Source organism: Trachurus trachurus (assembly GCF_905171665.1).
Source record: "Trachurus trachurus genome assembly, chromosome: 15".
In the NCBI taxonomy this organism is placed as follows: Eukaryota; Metazoa; Chordata; class Actinopteri; order Carangiformes; family Carangidae; genus Trachurus; species Trachurus trachurus.
Window position 1 is genome coordinate 18,280,161 of NC_139906.1, and position 19,960 is coordinate 18,300,120.

General features: G+C 39.4%; 1 protein-coding gene across 1 annotated transcript; it reads right to left on the minus strand.

Moving 5' to 3' along the window:
- Positions 1-7,394: 7,394 nt before the first annotated feature.
- Positions 7,395-18,981, minus strand: hmgcll1 (3-hydroxymethyl-3-methylglutaryl-CoA lyase like 1; the record flags this gene model as incomplete). Its single annotated transcript, XM_083988715.1, has 9 exons — positions 7,395-7,499; positions 7,894-8,019; positions 14,602-14,790; positions 15,416-15,479; positions 16,326-16,474; positions 16,666-16,761; positions 17,123-17,230; positions 17,728-17,805; positions 18,886-18,981. The coding sequence occupies 9 exons, from the start codon at positions 18,979-18,981 to the stop codon at positions 7,395-7,397; spliced, it is 1,011 nt and encodes a 336-aa protein (XP_083844841.1).
- Between the last annotated feature and the right edge of the window lie 979 nt (positions 18,982-19,960).

Below are 19,960 nucleotides of genomic sequence, written 5' to 3' on the forward strand. Positions count from 1 at the left end.
CATATGGATTTACAGCACAAGCTTTTTAAAGATATAATGTGTTTATTGGAAATATTCTAAGGTTATTTATGCTCCATTTAGTGTCATCTTTGAAAAGCGCTGGCCCGTCCAAACCTCCTGAATTCAATGAGTCTGAGCCTGGACACACATGGTTATATGGTATAATTCCATTTTAATTTCTTCACTATACACTGACTGTTGATCAATATACAGTACTTGTCAAATAACTGAATGTCACATGTTTTGTATTTTCAGATTACCCCCTATATGCTTTTGCAAGTGTGCTACTTGTTGGAATCATTATAATGATAACTCTGGCTGCTGTCAGTTACATTTGGTAAGTCTACATCAACAATATGTCACCACTAATTATGTTACGTCTCTGACATTGAACTTTTTTTTTTTTACCTTTATGTCTTGCAGGAAGTCAAGAAAAAGAAATAAAACAAAACTCCACCATCCGAAGAAAAGCAAAAGTGTTCTAATTCTGTGATTTTAATTTGTCCATCATAATCACAAATCACTTTAATTCATTTGAACACGAAAGATTCCCTGTGAGAAATATTGTGTCAAAGAGTTATTACCATTATCTTGGGGTTTTGATATTGCCTTAATGTCAGTAACATCGCAAGACATAAAATCATTTACTGTAGCCTATATGTCCTCTGTAGTGTACACTGGTTGTGGTAACAGATTACATGCTTACGAGTGAGTTTTCTGAAAATGCTGTATTAAAGAAAATGTATTAAATACAGTTAAAAGTGTCTTGAAGCAAACTAGAGGTTTTTCAGAAAGATGAATATGTTTTTTTGAACCGCAAAAGATAACATTTTCACAGAGCTGAAGAATCGATCCGCTCACTTCAGCTTTTAATCTTTTTATTGCGTTGACCTGTGCTCATCCATCACATCCGACATGTCTGGGATTGCTTTATGTCATTCTTGCTTTGTGTCTTTTTGTGATGATTTATTGGTGCTCTTGGCTTCCACTATATCAGCTAATAAAACATATCTATGAGCACTCACAGTTTGTTGAATAGTCTCTGAGGTGACAATCTGTGTTTTGGTCCAGGAGGAAAAAAATGTCTTAAAAGAAAAGGCTGCAATTTATCATTGTAACAGGTTCTTTTTAGAAATTAAACCAGCTAAAAATGTTTTACAGCATTTGAGGCTTTTACTGTATATACATCCTGTGCTTTATATGCCCCAGGGACATACACAAACTAAACAAAAGAGACAACAAAGTACTGTAGGATTAAATTAAAAAATTTAAAAGAAAGTAGAATATGAGAAACAGCCAAAGATGTCAAGCTTCAGACAGAGAGCCATTTGAGGCACAATGTAGCACTAGTTAGTGCTTCAAATTTAATCTCAAAAGCAAAAGTCTGACAGGTGGAGGACAATTACATTGTTTGAAGCAACTTTTCAGAAAGCGCTTTCAACAAAGCACTTAGTCCTACATGTGGAAACAGACAGAAGCCTTTGGTCAGGCGATGTCAGCTCTCTGACAGAGAGACACAGAGACAGCTGATATGAAATATAAGCAGAGCCAAGACCATTTAGTGCTTTGTACAAACAAAGAAGATAAAAAAAAAAAAACTAATTTCACCTCAGCTGTACTGTAGCGTGAGGCAAGAACTGGTTTAATATGGTCCCTATTCTTCTTTGGAGATGTGAGCGATGACTAAACATAAGAAGCAGCAGTAATTGAGGCCATGAAAGCATGAAGATCATTCCTAGGTCAAAGTCGCAGAGGACTGTGCAGAGAGATGATTAAAATATCAGATTCATTTTGCTTGATGATTTAGTCGATTGAACTTCAGAGCAGGAGATGTTTAACATGACTTGACAGAAGCAGAGGTGCCCAGGTGAGGGGCAAGCAGGGAAGCTCAATGATGTGGTACAAATGATAGAAATTTGGATTTAATTTGATTCTGTCTGGATAGATTCTTATCTTGTCTGCAAATTATATTATCTTATACCTGGCTCTCTAACTGTGTACACTTCAAAGCTTAAAAAAGGATGGGGGCAGAGGAAGGAAATGGTGAGATCACTGAAAACATACACTAATGGTGTCAATTGTACTGTCTGCAGGCACATGAGAGATAGTGACACGACCAAGAACAAAGCACACAGCGCTGCACATAGAGCTCATGCTGCTTAGACGCCAAAGCATTCCTGATGTGAAACAACAGTACTTAACGCCAAATCAACCATGAAGATAAGGAAGTTGCAGGGAAAGTGAAGCAAGTTGAGGAGGGTTTTGCTTTGCTCTGCGTTTCTCCTTTTATTTTTCCATCAAACACTTATTGTTTTGCTCAGAAAGGCCTCCTCAAGCCTTTTGATTTCCTGGTGATCAAAAAACAATATCAAACTCGGATATATCATCTGGGGGTCCGAGGGGAGTCCAACGCAGAAGGTTTGGTTGAAATCGGGCCGGTGGTTTTGGAGAAAATGACCAAAAACCACACAGGCCATTTTGAAAAAAACGACCACCCCGCGGGTTAAACGGACAACGAGGAGTTTTGGAAAAGCGAAGCGTTTTCACACTACATTTATGAGCCTCCGCGCGCACCGTGAAATTCTTTGACCGGCGCAAGACGGACTCATGTTTTCATCTATCAATAATTAAAGTCAGAGGTTCGAAGACGATCACATACCGTCGTAGTTCCGACCATATTCGGCGGTGTTATTCTCATGACTCGCCACGAAACCGAAAGTAAAGAAAGCTGGTCGGCTCGACCAGCATCTTCGCCACCACTAATAATAACAAAATAACGATAGAGACAAAACGATATATTTATCTAAAATGGGCCCATTAACAAGTGTGGGTAGCGTAGATTCATCCACATTAACGTGATACTTTTTTATAACCAAATAGAAACTCCTTGTTGTCCCTTTAATTTTTTTTTTTTTTACCAAAAATTTAAATTTCTCCAAACTCGGATATATCATCTGGGGGTCCGAGGGGAGTCCAACGCAGAAGGTTTGGTTGAAATCGGGCCGGTGGTTTTGGAGAAAATGACCAAAAACCACACAGGCCATTTTGAAAAAAACGACAACCCCACGGGTAAATTTTTTTTTTTTGGGACTTACAGGAAAGGAAGGAAATTTAAATCAAATGCAACTGGATTTATTATCAGTCATAGTTATCTCAAGGAAATTTAAATCGAATGCAACTGGACTTGGTTATTTGTCTAGGAAGACGTTTCACTTTTCATCCAAGAGGCTTCATCAGTTCATGTACGCATCTGACCAGGCTAGGACTGGTTATTAAGTGCTAGGTGCCATGCTACAGTAGGTCGATGATGTGATTGTTAATAAATCAATTATGTTGAGTTCTACATTTTGGGTTTTTATATGTTTAAAATTATTAAAAATCCATAGCTACTATGGACAAACATATAAGGATGTATAGGTGCACATATAGGTGATTATATAGGTGAACATATCGGTGAACATATAGGTGACCATATAGGTGCACTTATTGGTGAACAAATAGGTGAACATATAGGTGACCATATAGGTGCACATATAGGTGACCATAAAGGTGATTATATAGGTAAACATATACAGTATGTGCACATATACAGTAGGTGATTAATTATATAGGTGAACATATATGTGCACATATAGGTGACCATTATGTGTTTATATAGGTGCACATATAGATGAACATATAGGTGATTATATGCGCATATAGGTGAACATATATGTGAACATATAGGTGATTATATAGGTGAACATATAGGTGAATATAGGTGATTATAGGTGATTATAAGGGCGGCACGGTGGTGCAGTGGTTAGCACTGTCGTCTCACAGCAAGAGGGTTCTGGGTTCGAACCCGCCGGCCGGAGCCCTTCTGTGTGGAGTTTGCATGTTCTCTCCGGGTACTCCGGCTTCCTCCCACAGACCAAAAGACATGCAGGTTAGGTTAATTGGTGACTCTAAATTGCCCATAGGTGTGAATGAGAGTGTGAATGGTTGTCTGTCTATATATGTTAGCCCTGCGATAGACTGGCGACCTGTCCAGGATGTACCCCGCCTCTCGCCCAAAGTCAACTGAGATAGGCTCCAGCCCACCCGTGACCCTAGTGCTGGATAAGCGGTATAGAAAATGAATGAATGAATGAATAGGTGATTATATAGGTGATTATATAGGTGAACATATACAGTATGTGCACATATAGGTGCACATATAGGTAATTATATAGGTGCACATAATCGTTGGTACTTCTTGAAATTTTTGGTACTTCTTGATGATACGTTCCACCATTGACACTGGCACCTTCTTGTATCCTTTTCCTTCTTTTTTGGCATTTCCAATGTGTCCTTACTACACTGAGCTCTCTGGTCTTTGCCATAGCAAGTCTTGCGTTGACATGAAAATGACTGAAATATCCCTAGCAAGTCAACTTTTACAGTCAGAAAACTGGTCAAAAAACTCCCAGAAACATTGAAAATAATTGTAAACACTTTAGAGAACGGTTTGTTCGAACATCCTAGGAGGGAAACTGAATCCTACCAGCACCAAAGAAAACACTTGTGGGGACACTCTTCTCAGTCCACAGCAGTTGTAGGAACAATATAGCAGGAGCCTCCACCTGTCTGATAGCAGGCTGATCTCAGTATTGGGTAAATCCTCCGACACGACTCCTGAAACTCCTTCCAACCACAGTGGTCTCCGCTCTCCTCCAGGCAGGTGAATTGAAGAGGACGGTTCTCTCTACAATGGTGGCAGTGCAACAAACCAAGATAGCTATCTCGGCAGTGAAAAAACTTTTCACTGCCAACAATTCAAAACTCACAGAGGACGTGTGGACTAGCAAAGAGTCAGCAGTCCAACATCTCAACTCAAATGGTAGATGAACAGAAATTACATTTTATCCATTACTGGGATACACATTTTTTGGCATTGATGGACAGTCAATACACCGCTTGCCTCTGCCTCTCTTAACTGATAGAATGCTGCGTGCTGATGTGAACCCACTGACTATGCATGACTTCCTCATACAACCCCACATCAAGATAACTCATCACTATCACTTTAAGCGACTGGACGGATTTCCTGTTCCAAGAGAATTAACAGTAATGACTTTAGTTGCTATCCCTGACTTGTCTGTAGCACCGCCAGCAGTATTCACTTATTTAGTTATATTCCCAAATCTACTGGATAGATCAGCTCAAACTTTGGTGCATACAGTAGCCTACAGTCATGTTTCCCTGATGATGAATTGTAATAACATTGGTGGCACAAAAGCTAAAAATAGACACATAGTGATATCAAAGTGACAGTGACATACCTCCTGAACAGCATCCTGACACATAAAGCATCTAATATGTCTAATGTAATGGCTGTCTGCATCCATCATGTAATTTACTGCCCTCTTGTGGGTAGTGTCTAAAAGCTAGCTTGACCACCAGCCGATAGTTTCTGTCATTTTCATTGGCAAGGCAAGGCAAGGCAATTTTATTTGTATAGCCCGTTTTTACAAACAGTTTGTCTCAAAGGGCTTTACATGGCATCGTAACAACATCCTCTGTCCTTAGACCCTCACATCGACTGAGGAAAAACTCCATGGAAAACCCTTTTAACAGGGAAAAATCGGAGAAACCTCAGGGTGAGCAACAGAGGAGGGATCCCTCACCCAGGACGGACAGACGTGCAATAGATGTTGTTACAGACTTGGTGTCCAAACATGCACAGTTCCGACAGGTCATAAGCTAATATCCTTGAAAAGTTGTTAATCTTGGTTGTTCAGCCCTGATTGTCAATCTTTAAAAACCAATGCAACCAATGCTGAATGTTAGAAGGTTTAAACAACATTAGCCAAATAAATTATTTATTATCTCTTTCCTCGTGACCACCTGCGAGAAATAATGTTAAGACAGGCCAGATAAAAGTGCAGGAACTCCTAAGAAAAAAAAAAACTCGGAAAGGAGATTTATTTTTCTTTAAATGACACCGCACTGGCACTGAATTTATTACTGTATAACTAAGACCTAGTCCTAGGCAGTAGACCAGACTTTCTAGGTCTATATCCTTCACATGATTCATCTACTTGATGTCTATTATTTGATCTTCCAAAGCCTGCTCATTATTGCAGTCATCTGATTTGCATCTGTCGAGCACATAATTTTTTGATGAGTACCAGTTTGCATATGTGATCAAGATGGGCTATTGTGAGAAGGCAATTATCACATTTTAATACACTTATGCAAATGTGCCAGTCATCTGCTGCATCTATTCATTAGAGTTGAGTTTTTATTCAGTCTCAGAGTCCAGCCAGCTTTCACTCATGCATCTAATTACATTGTTTTCCTGCTGGGATATGAGGTGAAGAGAACTGACAGCAATGAAGTCACTGGATAGGAAAGCAGAGGTATCCTGAGTCAGAGATGTCCACAACAGACCTTTTGTCTTTATTTACATTATCTGAAACTAATACATGAGGACATACATTATATTATTTCTTTTCTCAAGTACAATGTATATGGCATTATCAGATAAAAGTTCATTAAAATTCAGTGCCACATTTTGATTTTCACTGTTGCTATTGTTAAGTTTTACAGACAGACAAAACACGGATGAAAAGCAAAGACATCTGACTTCCACAATAGCTTATTTCATGGCAAAGGATTTTTTTATGGCAAAAACAGTCAAGGGACACTTCTTCAATAATCTTTGGCAAATCTGAGGGCAAAAATACTTAAGTTTAGAGGCTGCTTTTCGTGGATGTTTGAGAGGAGTCATCTTTCTGGTTACTACTGCCACAGAATCTGAAGCTGAACATATCTTCAGAAGTATCTGAAGTCTGCATAAGGAAATATTTATGTTTATAAAGCAGCAAGGATTCTTTTTGCAGTATTATTCAAATGAAACGCATTTTGGTGATAATAAACTTCAGCACACAGCCAAAGCAGACTACTAAACTATTATTCTGTTACTTAAGGCCACAAAGCTTTGCAATGTAATTACAGTACTAGTAGTAATTACTGACCTCTACTGGGTGTATTTGTCAGACCCAAATAAAGGCAAAAAAGTGAAAAAATAGAAGTGGAAAATTACGTCAGTAAAAATGTGTGTTTATAACTAATCAATCTAGACCTGTGTGACAGAGGACAGTCTTAGAGTCAGTTGTCCCCATTTAGTTTTCAAGCTGATATGACCTCTACTCTCTCCTTTGCAGTGTCCAACTATATGCAGCAGATAATAAGAAAACCAAAATTCAGGAGAACTTAATGGTTCTTCAGCTCTGAATAAACCAAAACAATGTAACAATGCACTTCAAATACAGCGGCATAGGCAACAAATTGGAAGGCAGCAACAAGAGGGGAAGCACTTCAAAGGGAGCAGGTGGAAATGTTTAAACATATTCCTCGACTGAAACACATCACAACATTCTGCCTGTGGCCTGGGCAACTTTGGAGTTTGTCTTGCGGCGTAAAACGTTGCAAATGAAGTCACCAGCCTCTATGACTTTGCTGAGATCTACACCCTGCAGAAAAATAGTCGTATTATCAATTACTGTAAAATGCAACATCTCCAAGGTGACATGATGTCGGTGAGGTGAACAAATAGTGGCAGAATGAAGGATGTGAATGGATAAATGCAACAGGTGAGAGAAAACTAAGGTGTAGTGAAAATATTCTACCAGCAGGGGTAGGAATTGTTAAATAAATAGTTCCTGAGAAGGGCCATGCAACACCGTGGGCTTATGCAAGTTCTGTAAAACTACTGATATTATAAAATAAACATTTACAGAGTGGTATGTTTGCACTGCGATCTGTTTATGTAAATGAGCTTGGAATGATTGTATGAGTTTCGCTGATGTGTTTGGGAATTTAAAATACAGCAGGTCTGCCCCAATAGCACGGCACAGACATACTTACAGTTTCAATGCCCATGCCATGGAGCATGTAGAGAACATCCTCTGTTGAAACATTGCCAGATGAACCTTGAGCGTACGGGCAGCCTCCCAGACCAGCTACTGCCGAATCCACCACACAGACCCCCATCTGCAAAGACACACAAGAGAGACATTCAGCAGCTCAACACAGACTTCACCTCAGGTAAAGTCCTGGGAACAAAGATCCTTGTTCTGTTGAATTGTTCGAGGTGCTGGCTGTACGGCCACACGCTGCGGTCGTGTTTTACAGCTGTTTAGGAGAACTGTGGACTTATGTCTTGAAGATGAGTGGGCACAGAATGTCCCACAGTATGCCTTAGTCATCCTCTTTGTCAGTTCAAACCACCAGCACCACATAATTATGGCCTTGTTCATATGAGAGGAACATTATAAATGCTGAACAGAACATTTCATATGTTTCTTATTCTCCTGGTTACTCATGTTTTTACAGCACTACTCTGCCCTTAACCATGGGGATTCACTTTCTTGCCAATGAGAGGATGTTTTTTCCTCGGCTGGATGGTGTCCTATTACACTGTGCCAACAATACAGGAATTGTAACAATACTTCTCAAATGTGTTCTTATTTCAGAGATTTGGTTCATTGGCTAATTATAATCAATATTTTAAGGGAGGATGTCCTGAGACTTAAGTATCAAGTGACCCTAACCCTCCATATGAAATTTTATCATGTGTTTGCATTGTGTTTCTTTTTGTTGTTGTTGTTGTTGTTGTTGTTGTTGTTGTTTTTGCCGCTTAGGAAATACAACCATCCTAAGATGAGTAGATAAACTTGAAATTTCTCTGAAATGAGATACTACATGAAGAGATAAAACAGCAGCATTTTATCACTGTCCAACCTTTGTTTTCACACATGATGAAGCCAGACCTTCGGTTTTTCAGAGTCATTACAAACTCAGGTCTCAGGATGTTTTCCACATGTCCCTGGGATTGTCATGAGAATATTAAAGATGCTTTCCAGCTTCCGTGGCAGAGCCAGATGTCAACGGATCCCACAGTGAGACAAAATTAACACGCTGATCCTCTCAGTGGCATTGGGTCATGAAGGACTTTTACCTCCATGGTGCATGACAAAGAAGGCTAAATTAAAAGAATCTCTGTTGCCTTTTTTTCTCCTTTTTTTTGAACAATGCTGCTAATTGGTTGCTTTTCCTCCAGACAAGAACCTACTTCTTCCAACGGCTGTCTGAGCCAGCCGTAATTGCTGTTTGTGTTGGCAAGAGGAGAGAAGGAGGTGGGGTAGAAGGAGGAGGAGATCTACTCCGGTGTGTGTGCAGTGCACAAGATTTCCAGACCTTGGTTCAAGCCAGAGCAGGATATTGTACTAGGCAGAATTTTTGTAGTATAAACACAGAGTTGTAATCTACCATGCCAATCCTCTCGCTTTCAGCTGCTAACCGTGTAAGGCCAGGGGTCTTGAGCATACTGTTTCCGAGAGGAACAAAACAGAGCCTTCAGCAACGTGCCCTGCTCCTCTGGACAGTAATCACGCAGGGATTGGTGGTCAGCAACTCAAACTTGCCAATGCTCAGTTAGATTCTCACTGCCCAGAAACCAGATGTGCACTCAGTGTGAAAAAAGCCATATCCAGTGAGCTGTGGCTATATAAAAACAATACATTCCTGGGTAACGACACAGTGCATTTTCTAACTTTGCGTGATTGGGGATAAGCTTGTTGACATTCTACACACTGAGTGGACGAGGCTGAGGATGGACGTGCTCCCATTTTGGATTTATAACTGCGTCAGCAAGAGAAAGAAAGAGCGCATATTCACTGTGGGATATGCAGGAGTGATGCTTTACCCACTACTACATAAACTGGGAAGCTGAAAGAAAACTGTCACAGATCCACTGCTGACACATATATAACCTCTTTCCAGGAACCTGAAGCCCAAAGCCCAGATACTGTAGGGCAGCTGCGGGAGATAGACAAAATAAACACAGAGAATAAATAAATGACATTTTTTCCTTCATGATTTACTTAAGCATAAAAATACTGAACCATGTAATCAAATCATTCATCTTTATACCTCCTCAAGCATCACAGAGTTTTGACAAAATTTTGACCGTAATTTAAAATCCTTGTGCTTTTAAAATTATTCAAATTCATGTTCTTCTGTGCTTTTTTCATGTGGCCAGTAAGAGGGAAATTATATTAGCATATCTAACTTTATTACCCCCCCTAAAAAAGAATTATGTTTTAGAGCTGCCAGAACGACAGAAAAATAAATCAGCATCCAAATGACAAGTTGCCATAGATACTGACCGTGCCAAATGCACCTGTTTGTTTGTTTATTGGCCAACTCTTAATCTTATCAAAAAATATTAATATATTTTTAATATTTTTTTTATGAATATACTTGATTTCAACATTTAAAAATATTACAACAGTAGACTTAGAAAGCTGAGCTCTCTCACTCTTAGCACTTCCTATATCTTTGTGACTTTTGGGTGAGTTGGTTAATGTATAAGGGTCTAATGTGATGTGATATAGTGTCCACAATAATTTGTACTATACATTAGTCCATTCTTGCTGTAACCTCTTGCATGTGGTTTGATGCTGTTCTGTTTATTTAGCCTATAGTTTGTTTCCCAGAAGCTGCAAGTGAAAGTCGAACCCATTGACACATCATGTACACTACATTAACGTTCATTCATTTGTGGTGTGCCTAATAAATAATATACTGTATATTAACATACTGTAAGTGTATGAATACACTCATCTTATAAACCATTTTAATGTTGCAAACCTAGTTTTTGCGAAAGATCATTCAGTTTCACAAAATTGGTTATTTTCTATAAATATTATGTGGTGATTTGATTCTCTTGATTATCTAGCTTCAGAGACTGTCATTATTCATTTTTTGTTGTTGATCATGAGGCTTTTCCATTTCACTGAAAAGTGACAATGATACTATTAATGTTTACCATGATGATCATGATGATGAAGAACATAAATACATCAATTTTATATTGTCACATCAACGCCCACTAATGAGGCCAACATAAAGGTGTACTGAAGCTGTAAACACACTCAGTTCATCTATGACCGTTACTGACCCTGCACAGCCCAATTGTGCCTCATGGAAAAAAAAAAAAAAAAAAAGTGCAGATGAATGTTATTGTCAGCGGAGAGCTCAAGTGTGAGCACAAACAGGTTATAGTGTATTCCCCAGCTGCAGCACTACACAATACACCAAAATTGTGGGTAAGAATAAATAATATTCTTTGCCAAGCCTGTGAAATCTAAGTACATACATTGTCATTGTGTGACCTGCCAGGAGTAGGTTAGTAACAAAGCCCCCCCAGACCTCATGAGAAAAAAAAAAGGTACAAAGACTGAGGAATGTCTTTATCAGGAACAAAAGAGGTGACTCAGGGCTGACAGCGCTGGGGGAATTCATTTCTCTCCCAGTTGGTGGTGTGGGCTTCTGGCACACAGTAATGAAAAACTATGATAAAATCTTTCATTTCCATCTTGTTTATGGGTGAGCAAATGGTAGGCTAAATATCCGCGGCTGCTATTACTCTCTGTGGCCATGGGGCAGCTGTGATGAATCATTTTAAGTAGGAATTTCACTATCCCTCTGTGCTTCCTCACTCCAGCGTAGAAAATCTAAGATAACTTTCTAAATATTTGCTATTTTACACATGGAGATTGTTGAGCTTCACTTCTGTACAATGTTACGGTGTTACAGCTGACCATCACCATAGATAATCGACATTACAGTGAACATACTATTCTCCAAATTGAAGCCTTATTGTGTTTTGTGTCCCGAATGAGTTTACGATATATCATGACTTGTTTTTTTGTTTTTTTTTAGGATTTTAAGAAGTTAGAAATACAAAAGTTCCTGCTGAATTTCATAATGATAATGATTTTTTTTTTTTTTTTTTTTTTTTTTACAAATTCTCCTTCTACACTAAAGTTTTGTATAGAAGTTAGGAATGCACATAGAAATAACAAGTATCCTAATTTTATTTGATCTATTTAGCAAATTAAATATCAGGAAATAAAAGTGTGAAATGTGTGAAGATGTATTTCACAGTACTAATATTGACGTTCTTTGTTTGATGGGCGTGAGACCCTTGTTAATTAATTGTTTTCAGGTTTTAAAACATCTTGGTCTCTTTTGTTCTTGGGTGATACTTTTTCTGACTAAACATCATAGCACAGTAGCTAATTATGCAGCCATTTACACAAAGGGAAATTATCTTCTGCACACCAGACATTTACAGTCCTATGAAACAAAGTGCTCCCGAAGTCTTCTCAAGTTGGCTCTGCAGCTGCGGTGCCATTCATCACGTGCTCCGCAGCCAGCGAATGAAAGGATCATTTTCCACTGGCCTTTAAGCACAGCATTGTCAGAGTTCAACAGCCAAGCGACAGATGAGTTAGGAGCCCCCCAGGGCCCTTCTATCCACCTACCTTTCTGTTGCTTTGTACAACAGACACTGAATAGGTGAGCCTTTGTGCTGACCCCCTCACATCTGTTGACCCACCCAGCCCCCAATGAGCTTCCTCCTCTGCAATGACAATGTGCCCCAGAGAACTGATACAGCCATATCTACGTTACCTCTGTTTTATGTCTGGATTTATGTCAGTTTTACACTCGCTACGGGCAAAGTGCTGAATTCAGTGAGGTTTACAAGCTAATTACATTTTTGTGAGTCGCCAATATTCGAGCATATAACTGTAACAGTCCGTGAAGTTCTGCAATAGCATACATGTATACTATGATGGGAGGGCCCTTTGGAAATATCTTATGTTCATTAAGATTCTGGGATTTTTCTCTTTTTTTTCCACGGGGCAGTTTGTGAATCATCTTACTTTGTGGGACGGCTTAGATCATGTTTCTTAATGCCCCTCTTCCTTGTTGAATGATAGTTCCTGGTTTTCTGTGTGTCCCATTGTGACCTACACATTTGTTTTGGGCCGTCTATACTCGCTGAACAGAGGATACATTCATAATGTCGTAAACTGACACATTGCCATTAAAGCTGAGGGCCAATTGGGGTTTACGGAGACTTTCATAAACATCTTATCATACTCTACATACTCAAAATGACAATATTTGTTTAAAGGAAGGCAGTCGACTGAAATTTTATTCATATTATATTATGTTTATTCATTCTAGATGTTAGAGGCTTGAAAATACTTAATTTCATTTCAAACAACTTCACCCAGAATAAATGGCTTAATTGATGAGAATTTAACTTCCTTTGCCTGATTCCCATGAAATAATATTTCCATAACTCTTATAAAAATGAAGAAAAAAAATGCTGTCTTTAAATGTACTGTAAAATTGTCTAAAAAGATGGATTGGGAGCAGCTTAACATATGATTATCCCCAGCAGGAAGAATGATTTAGTGCCTCAGAAAAGACTTGTGATCTCTACGATGTTGGCAGTTACTTGAGCAAGTTGAAAGATATCCTGGAACAAGAATCAGCACCTCAACTTTGCTTCCACATCTGGTTGCTCCTCTTCATGTCATCATGACTAACAACACTGATGTATGCACAGGCTGGGCATTTATCCACGATGGGCCGCAAGAATATTTATATTCATCAGAAGGAGAAGGATGTGCATGTAAAGGAGAAGGTGCCTGAAGAATCCTCGCCAAGCCACGAAGAAAGCACAAACCAAAGGCTGTCAGGCAATTTAACGTGAGGATGTGAGGATCAAGAGGATGATGCACTGCTGTCTTGTGCTTGTACAGTGGAGAAGCTGCACTTCCAACTGCTGCCTCTTCTCCTGTAATCATGCCAGCATTCGTAAGCCCTCGGACCTCTGTAACAGAAAGTACTACCGCTTTTCACATCACTCACACAAAGATCACGAGGATTCGTCCTCTGACCTACATCAAAGCTCTGTGACTCACACCTGTCCTCCCTGAATGATCAGCGCCCACATCTTTCTTCTCTTCATACAAGCCTGAGACATTTGCAGAGAGCCCTTGCATTTGCTTCCTTTCACTTGAGTTTCAGGGACATCAGTTCTCTTCTTCACTCTGTTTTAAAAGATGCCTGATACAGTATCTCCTAGGTTTTGAAAATTTTCGAGTTTTTTCCACTGCATTTTCCCAGAAATCACGGTCTATCCACTCTACTATTGGAGCTGCTCCACCCCATTTAAGAACTTCCAGGAATACCAGGTGCTTTTAGAGTGACAGCACAGTCCTGACAGAGCAGCACCTTTCCCTCAGCCTCTCCTAGAAAAATGTTTTACTTTGTTTTTCTCTTTTGCTCTCCCTGTGAGTGTTACAGTAATGTTTTTGTGTCTCATGACCCTCTAAAAATAGATTTATAATGAGCGTGTTGTGTTCATTGAGGTTGCTACAATCACTTTTTACATCAGAGAACTGTTAAAACCATGTACAGTAGTACAGACAATCAAAGTTGAACAAGTTGATACAGCCAGGCAAAATGAGGAGAATGTTTCAAAGAATGTGAATGTTTCTCACAGATTTTTTCTCTCTTTTTGTCAAAGTCAATATACTAAATCTATATCTACACTTTTCCCTTCTGCCAGGCTAATTACAAAATAGCCTGATGGATAGAAATCAGTCAACATGGATGATCATTACATAATCAGTCCTTATTGTCAGTATAGTAGCACTATTGGTAATTTTGTGTCGATTGGATGTATTGTATATTATGAAGTCTTACCTTAAGTGCAGTTAGGATGTTGGGCAGTGCTTGTCCATAGGTGTCATGGCAGTGAATTGCCAGAGCATTAGTGGGCACCTCCTTCATCACACTCTGTAGCATCTTAAACATGGACCCTGGAGTACCGACACCGATGGTATCCCCCAATGAAATCTCACAACAACCCATTTCATATAATCTCTTTGCCACCTAAAGAGAAGTAAAAATATGGCAAAACAATGTTTACATTTACAGGAAATCATACAGTGACAGAATGGTTAGTGCATGTCTGATATGCAAGTATTGTTTGGTTTTTCATTGAACATTAATTTGTCATAGCTAAATATATTTCATTCTGTGATTACAGTGGGAAATATGAAGAACTGCCTCAGTGCCTGAAACCGAGGACCCATGGCTCAGATTTGTGATGCACATGGGAGGTTTTAGTCAACATCAAGTTTCACAGTTTCACATTAGTTTTTGCATTGCAATACAAGTTCAATGATGCCAGATAAAACAAAAGAGCTCAGCTTCGTTCCCAGACAATTATACATGCTGCTGAGATAAGAGCCTGCTCTACTGTAGTTTAATGAAACAAACCTCATCTCATAAATTTATCTTGCATAATAAAATGAGAAAAATACATTATACATCTGGCAGTTACAGCATAGTTACTTAACCTTGACCAATGTAAGCTTGTAGTATGTACTGTAAAGGTTGAATAAATTATGATTCATTGATTACTGTATATATCCCCTGATTCAGGACAGGGGATATATACTTTTCAGACATTGTTTCAGACATTGAAGAAAAATAAGTAAATAATTAATCTCACCTCAGCAACCTTAGAAGGTTCAATGTGTCCCTCATGGGGGCATCCAAGAGCACAAGAAACATATCTGAAAGAATAACTTTTTTTTTGTAACATACGATAGCATGCAACGCTTCTGCTTAACTAAAAAACTAGTGGTGTGGATAGAGCAGCATTTTTCTCTAAAAACTGTCTCTGAATCTATTATTTAATTATGGGTTTCATATTCCTGATAAAAAATATGTGTTTCACATTCACTGGAAAATAAATCACCATTTATGAAAAGCCAGATATGAAGCAGCAATTTTCTCTTGTCTGTTGTTGTAACATGAACATGTCCAGTTTAAATAAGGATAAAGAGCTTCTGGAGCCCTGCTGTTGATTCTGATGTGTTCTGGCCTTTAGCGATTTGGCCATTCATCAGTTTGTCAGCGAGATATCACAGAGGAATCCAAAAAGATTCACATGAGATCTGATTCACAGATTGGTGATTAGAATTTGGTGGTAATCCAGACTTCATTTCTATCACATTTGTAAAAGACTCAACAGTATTTGGCTCTTACAAAGTGACAGTGTTTAGACTAATCCACTTTTGTTGTGATGTGTTTATCTTTTTTGGACGGAGAAGCTAATGTAATTCAAGAAAACATGAATTACAGTCTTACTTTTCCATGCATGACAAAAGGCATGGCTAAATTCAGTAACTCCATCTGGACTAGTGGTTTTCGGATGCATAGATATAGCGTGGTGAACATCTGGAACTTTGCTATAAAGGTATCATTACTGAAGTGTGTTTTCTTCTACTTATAGAAACAGTATTTTAAAATGTTTTGTTTTCATTTGGAGCAAAAAGGATAAATGTGACAGTCAGAGCAAAATCAGCAAGTGAGTAAATGTGTTTACAATTGACAATTAATATACAAAGAGTACTGACCCGCGGACTGGAATTTGTTGCTGTTTGGCAGTGTTAATGACTTCCTCAAACCTCACCATGCTTTCATCAATCGAGCAGTTAATGTTTTTTTTACTGAAGGTTTCAGACGCTGACCCAAACACCGCCACCTCGGTAGCACCAGCTGCAACCTTCAAATAAGGAGAGAAAAATGAACTCGTAAAACTGTTCTGAGCGCAGCCTTGGAGTCACACTTACGTAAGCGCAGAGTATATGTGAAAAGACGATGTAGTGCCAGCAATTAACTCAAATTGACAAGTATGGGTAAACAATTGTGCTTTGTAGCAGAAATCTTGAGGCCGAATTGAAAATTAATGCTTACAGCGTCCTGGAAGCCTTGCATGTTAGGTGTCAGAACAGGGTACTGAATGTGAGGCGCTCTCTGGATTCCTCTGAGAACCTCAGTGTGGTCTGCCATCTAAATGACGGAGGTAAAACACATGATGCAGAAAAATAAACCATTAACATCATCTGAACGTGTTCCTGAGAATACATGAGTCATTCTGCACCAATGTTTTTTCATTTTTGCGATCCTTGGCTGACAGAATTCACATTTCTCAGTATTAAGAAAACATGTTTGCTGTTTTCCGGGGAAGTAAATAGTGGAACATTTTATGACAGGGAATGAGAAGGCAACTAAATGATGTACATCTTCAAATATTTTTTTTACATGGAGGATAGAGGAACAGATTTTTTTTCTTCAGTAGTTATGCAGACGAGAAAGAGGGGCTAATAAATCACTCAGCACTCTTTCGCTGTGCACAAAGAAGAGTTATTACCTGCGGTACCCACTTTGAAGAGACAAAGCTGGTGGCCTCGATCACAGACAGGCCTGTGCGTGAGAGCATGTCTATCAGCTGGATTTTCACCCCTGTCGGAACAATTTCCTGGAAAACAATGAAACTGAAACAGCTCTTTCTGGATTTGATTCCACTCAAAATGAGAGGCACAACTCAGATAACTTGCAGATTTCTTCTTTTTTTTTCTTTTCTGCAAGTCACATTGACATTGCTGATATTTTTAGATCTTTGAAGAATATAGACTGTAGCTCACAGTAACATGTTGTGGTAAATAAAATTATTTCTGCGTCCAGTGCAATCTGTAAAACCACTGGTGTGCAATAAGGAAATCATAAAGCTGTGACATGCTAAGAAGAGTAAACTAAGCCAGAAGTCGTGTCATCTTTCCTATTCAATTTCAAAGTAAATGTGAAACACATGCTCCTGGCAATTATGGCATACAAGCCATATGTTATGAATTGTTTTATGAATGACAGACACAGGAAAACATGGGGGTTTCCAGGGATGAGCGTGTATAGTAATACAAAATGAGGCTGCATATAAATGAGATTCCTGACTGAAATGATGGTAGGCTGTATACCTACCTTTTCATTTTGAAGTCCATCTCTGGGCCCAACCTCCACAATTTTAACAAACTCTGGATACTCATGTCCTGTGATGGTCTGACAAAGAGAAACAGAAAAGATAGTTTAGAAAGAAGAGGAAAAACACTCAGGACACTGAACACAAGCACTTAGTCATCCTTTTGGCATTGGATGCTCCAGATCATGTCATTTCAAACATGAAGAACTCTTTACCTCAAAGCAAAATGAAATATAAGACCCAAAACATACCTACTACGCTTGTCAGGCCATTAGGATGCAAACTCATATGTGTCACAGTAAAAAGCTGGGAGGGATACTGAGGGTAACTCCACAAAAACCACAGGGGGATATTCTGAGGATGAGGGTATTTTTCTAGTCTGAACCTCATCACTCTCAAGAAAAAGCTCTGATGGAACTCAAACTTGGGACCTCAAGAGAGATCAGATATTGCACAATGTATCATTATAACTTCAGCTAATTTAAGCTAGCACTAGCTGACCAAAAAAACCCAAAACCTTAACTTTCTTATTTGCGCACTATAGGGAGCAAAGAAAACAAACAAGCTAACAGCTGGGAGCTTATTTAATTGTTACTAGAATCGGCTAGAATTTCTTTATTTTCATTGTACAGTGAAGCACAATGAAATTTGGATGCATCTCTCCGGGAGAGCGCAAAAGCCACTGCGTGTGGATGCGCCGCCATGTTGACATTCTGGCTGATGGCTAAAAGGGTGGCAATCTGCCATGCATAGGCCTACACATGATTTCACATTTTTTCTAAAATAATTTATAAACTTTGTTACGTAATAGCATGTAAAGCGCCTCAGTTTCACGACTTGCAGACACTAAGAGACACTCTGTTAGTACAATTGCATTAGAGAAATATTGTTTTTCATAATCTTTTGTCATATTACGGTCAATTTAGAAATACATGACATAATTTTTCATTCTTAATGATAGAGAACCCCATGCATCCATAAGAATAAAGCAATATATAGGCTACATAAGGCAGAGTTTCATTTGAAGAGGACCATTATATAAGCAGCATGCAGCATCAGCTCTGTCGTCAGTGGCTGAGTGCTGCACAGCCTCTCTGTCATGAGAGAGTCATGTGGCAGAGCATGTGCAGCAGATTAGGAACAAGAAAAACGACGCCCACCTTCTCCTCCTGCAGCCAGCGTCTCAGCCATGGGTATTCCTGGACAAGTTGCTCATAGCTCAAGCAATGCTTCACTGTTGTGGGTACGTTACCCATCCGAGTGGCTGCTGTTCAGCCCTCCGCACGTCTGTATCCTCCGAGGCTAACTTGCAGGCTGCTGGAACCAATATAGCAAATTAAATCTTCAGATCAATATGCTAATGGAGGGCCTGGACGACGGAGGGCCTTGCTACACGACGAGATGGAATTAAGGGACGGACAGTGGAGGATGATTCAGCAGTTGCCATGGCAGCCACATCCCTAGCAGGGAGGGGATCAAAACAGAGAGGGGAGGGGGGCGGGAAGGTGGATGAGGAGTGAGAGGGAGGAAATGGTGTGAAGCAAAGTGGCAAATGGAGCGATATGGGAGATTACTGCTGCACTCTGGACTGGGAATTCTTGTGGAAACATTTTGAGGAAAGATGTAACATGTGCATCCAAAAAACGCAATGCAGGTGCAGGGCAGGAAAGTGGAACTATAAGGAAGGAAGAGTTTGCATAAGTGATTTATTAACAGGCTGAGTGCTGAGTGCTTTCTTCACTGTGGAAGCATTTAAAACAGCCCTCACTAAAAAGTTTTATAGTTATCTTGATTCAACAACAAGGTCCGATTCACCTCCCTGTTCCAGTGAGAACTGAAGGCTTCAGGGAAACATGCTGCTTTGATTGATTTCCTGTGACCTAAACATTTGAGGGCTTTCCATTGCCAGACGTGGCACTGCTGCCAATGTCAACTGCATGGTGTAATAAAATCCCTTGTTAAGCTAGGGCAACATTTACCAGAGAAAGAGCCATTCTTCTGAACCCAGATGTTAACAATAGAGGGGCTTAATGAAGTCCTAGCATTCAACCATCTCACCGCACTAAACTGCTCTGTGATGAGAGACCTCTACCTCTCTCTCAGGGGAGGAGAGTGACTCACATGATCGGCCCTGAAAAGCCTTTTTTGTAGCAGACTTCAAGGTTGATGTCTATCAGTTGCCACCCCCTAAAATTTAAAATGCCTTTTTGTGTATTTGCTCTAATCACTTATTCA